The sequence below is a fragment of the Colobus angolensis genome, unplaced genomic scaffold (assembly GCF_000951035.1).
Source record: "Colobus angolensis palliatus isolate OR3802 unplaced genomic scaffold, Cang.pa_1.0 Scaffold2, whole genome shotgun sequence".
NCBI lineage: Eukaryota > Metazoa > Chordata > Mammalia > Primates > Cercopithecidae > Colobus > Colobus angolensis.
Genome location: NW_012115154.1, coordinates 12,245,476 through 12,247,855, shown reverse-complemented (window position 1 = coordinate 12,247,855; position 2,380 = coordinate 12,245,476). Strand labels below are relative to the sequence as shown.

The 2,380-nt window shown below is 44.8% G+C and overlaps 1 protein-coding gene across 1 annotated transcript; it reads right to left on the bottom strand.

Annotated features, from left to right (window-relative positions):
• Window positions 1-208: 208 nt before the first annotated feature.
• On the bottom strand, window positions 209-1,497 carry LOC105511264 (olfactory receptor 2F2). The gene is made up of 2 exons (XM_011941398.1): window positions 1,003-1,497; window positions 209-825 (listed from the first exon to the last, which is right to left on the bottom strand). The coding sequence occupies exons 1-2, from the start codon at window positions 1,428-1,430 to the stop codon at window positions 300-302; spliced, it is 954 nt and encodes a 317-aa protein (XP_011796788.1). The 5' UTR covers window positions 1,431-1,497; the 3' UTR covers window positions 209-299.
• Window positions 1,498-2,380: the final 883 nt, after the last annotated feature.

Sequence of the window (2,380 nt, the reverse complement as noted above, 5' to 3'; positions counted from 1 at the left end):
AAAACAGTAAGTAGTACTATTTTTCAGTTTTTATCAGAACATAAGAGTGGAGATTGAGAAATTGTGGAAGGTTTTGTTACAGCAGTAGCTAACTCCACTAATCATACTGCTGGGATATAAAATTATCCCCACATCCCACACCGCATCCAACTCAACCACTCAGCCTCCTACATAACATCCCCAGTACATGTTACATCATCTCCTTCCTGGTTGCCAGAGCAACATAGTTTATCCTTGCCATATCTGAGTTGGGTGCAGAACAATGAGGCAAAGCTTTTTCTCAAAGTGATGTTCATGAGTCAAGTTGCCAGCTTTGATGTTATCCCAGAGAATTTCTCTAATAGTTTATGCCAGGCCCCCTTCACCTCTTTATTCCTTAGACTATAAATCATAGGGTTCAGCAGAGGCATAACAATGGCATAGAAGACAGAGATCAGCTTTTCTTGAAGGACTGAGGGACCAGAGTGGGGCTGGATGTAAGTGAAAATGGTTGTGCCATAGCACAGGGAAACCACTGTGAGGTGAGAGGCACACGTGTGGAAGGCTTTCTTTCTTCCTTCTCTGGACTGGATCTTTAGGATGGTGGAGATGATCCAGATGTAGGACAAAAGAACCAGGCAGAAGGGTATCATCAGAAGAACAATGCTAGACACCATGATGGCGACCTCATTGGAGGAGGTGTCCACACAAGCCATCCTGACCACAGCTAGGAGTTCACAGGATATATGATCAATAAACTTGTTAGTGCACATGGGCAGCTGAAAAGTGATAGCAGTCTGCACAAGAGAGTTGATGGAGCCACTGACCCAGGATGTGATGGCCAACCTAGCACACAGCGCTCCATGCATGATGGCCGAGTATCGCAGGGGGTCGCACACAGCCACATAGCGTTCACAGGATATATGATCAATAAACTTGTTAGTGCACATGGGCAGCTGAAAAGTGATAGCAGTCTGCACGAGAGAGTTGATGGAACCACTGACCCAGGATGTGATGGCCAACCTAGCACACAGCGCTCCATGCATGATGGCCGAGTATCGCAGGGGGTCGCACACAGCCACATAGTGGTCATAGGCCATCACTGCCAGGAGAACAAACTCAATCCCACCCAAGGCCAGGGAGAAAAATAACTGGGCTGCACAGCTCTGCAATGGGATGGCTTTATGTTCTGCAAGAAAATGTGCCAGCAGCTGAGGGACTATACTTGTGGCATAGGAGACATCGACAAGTGAGAGGTTGGTGAGAAAGAAATACATGGGAGTGTGGAGTCTGCTGTCCAGTCTGATCAGAAGAACAATGAGACAGTTCCCCAGCACTGTCATGAGGTATGTGACCAAGAACAGGGAAAAGAGGGAGACCTGAGTGCACCAGTCACTGGATAAGCCAAGAAGAATAAATTCTCTCACCCACGTCTGGTTATCTATTTCCATTTAAAAATGTGAGGAATATTAATCTGCAGAAAGAGTCAGAAAAAAACAGAAGCTGTTGAATCAAAGAATCACAAGAATAATTTCTGAGGAATGCATACTGTATACAACATTCCAGCCTTGGCCAAATATTTTAGATAATTCACGAGGCCAAGATAACAGGCTTGTTTCCAACACACAGTGTATTTACTTTGCATTAGAGAGACAGTAGGGCTTTCATAAGGACATGGTGTGGACTCACATAAGGCAGTTAAAGCCTGTACATAATGCAGTGCAATTTTTACAAGCTTTACCTCTTTACTCACTTACCTCAGTATCCAGGGCAGGGAGTTTGTTTTCTGGTGATGTCAGCAAAAAGGAAGAATAGAAAGTCCCAGACTCTACTCTTCTCTACAGAACATTCAACTAGCAATTATCCCCATACCAGAGTATCTTTTTTAAAACTCTACTACTTGGACACTAACGTGAGACAACCACAAGGTACATGGAATGAAAATGGAATTAGAAAGCTAAGAAGCATAGTTTCACTTCAACCCTGCCACCTTGCCCCCTGCCAAAGTCAACACAACACCAAAGAGGGTTTTCCTGGGCCCATGGTTTTTACAAGAGGAAAAGAAAACTAGAGGCAGTCATTCAGCATCTCTAGTATTCCAAGATGCTTCTCAGAAATCCCACTCTGGGCTTACCTCATGGAGAACACTGGAGGTAACAGCATAGCTAGACTACCTGGTGTCAAGTAGAAACAAAGAAAGGAGGCAGAGGTCATAGTGACCAGCACACAGATCATGGCATTACCTTTGTATTCTTGCTAGCTGTGGTGCCCAATCAGAGACACTAGTCAACTTCATAGTTCATTTACAAAGCTAAGCTGGTCATCTTCAGAAGCATGGTAGGAAGTGCAACCTAGCTTGAGGCCTTAGATAGCTAGTCCCCATGTCCTGTCTCAGAGCCCA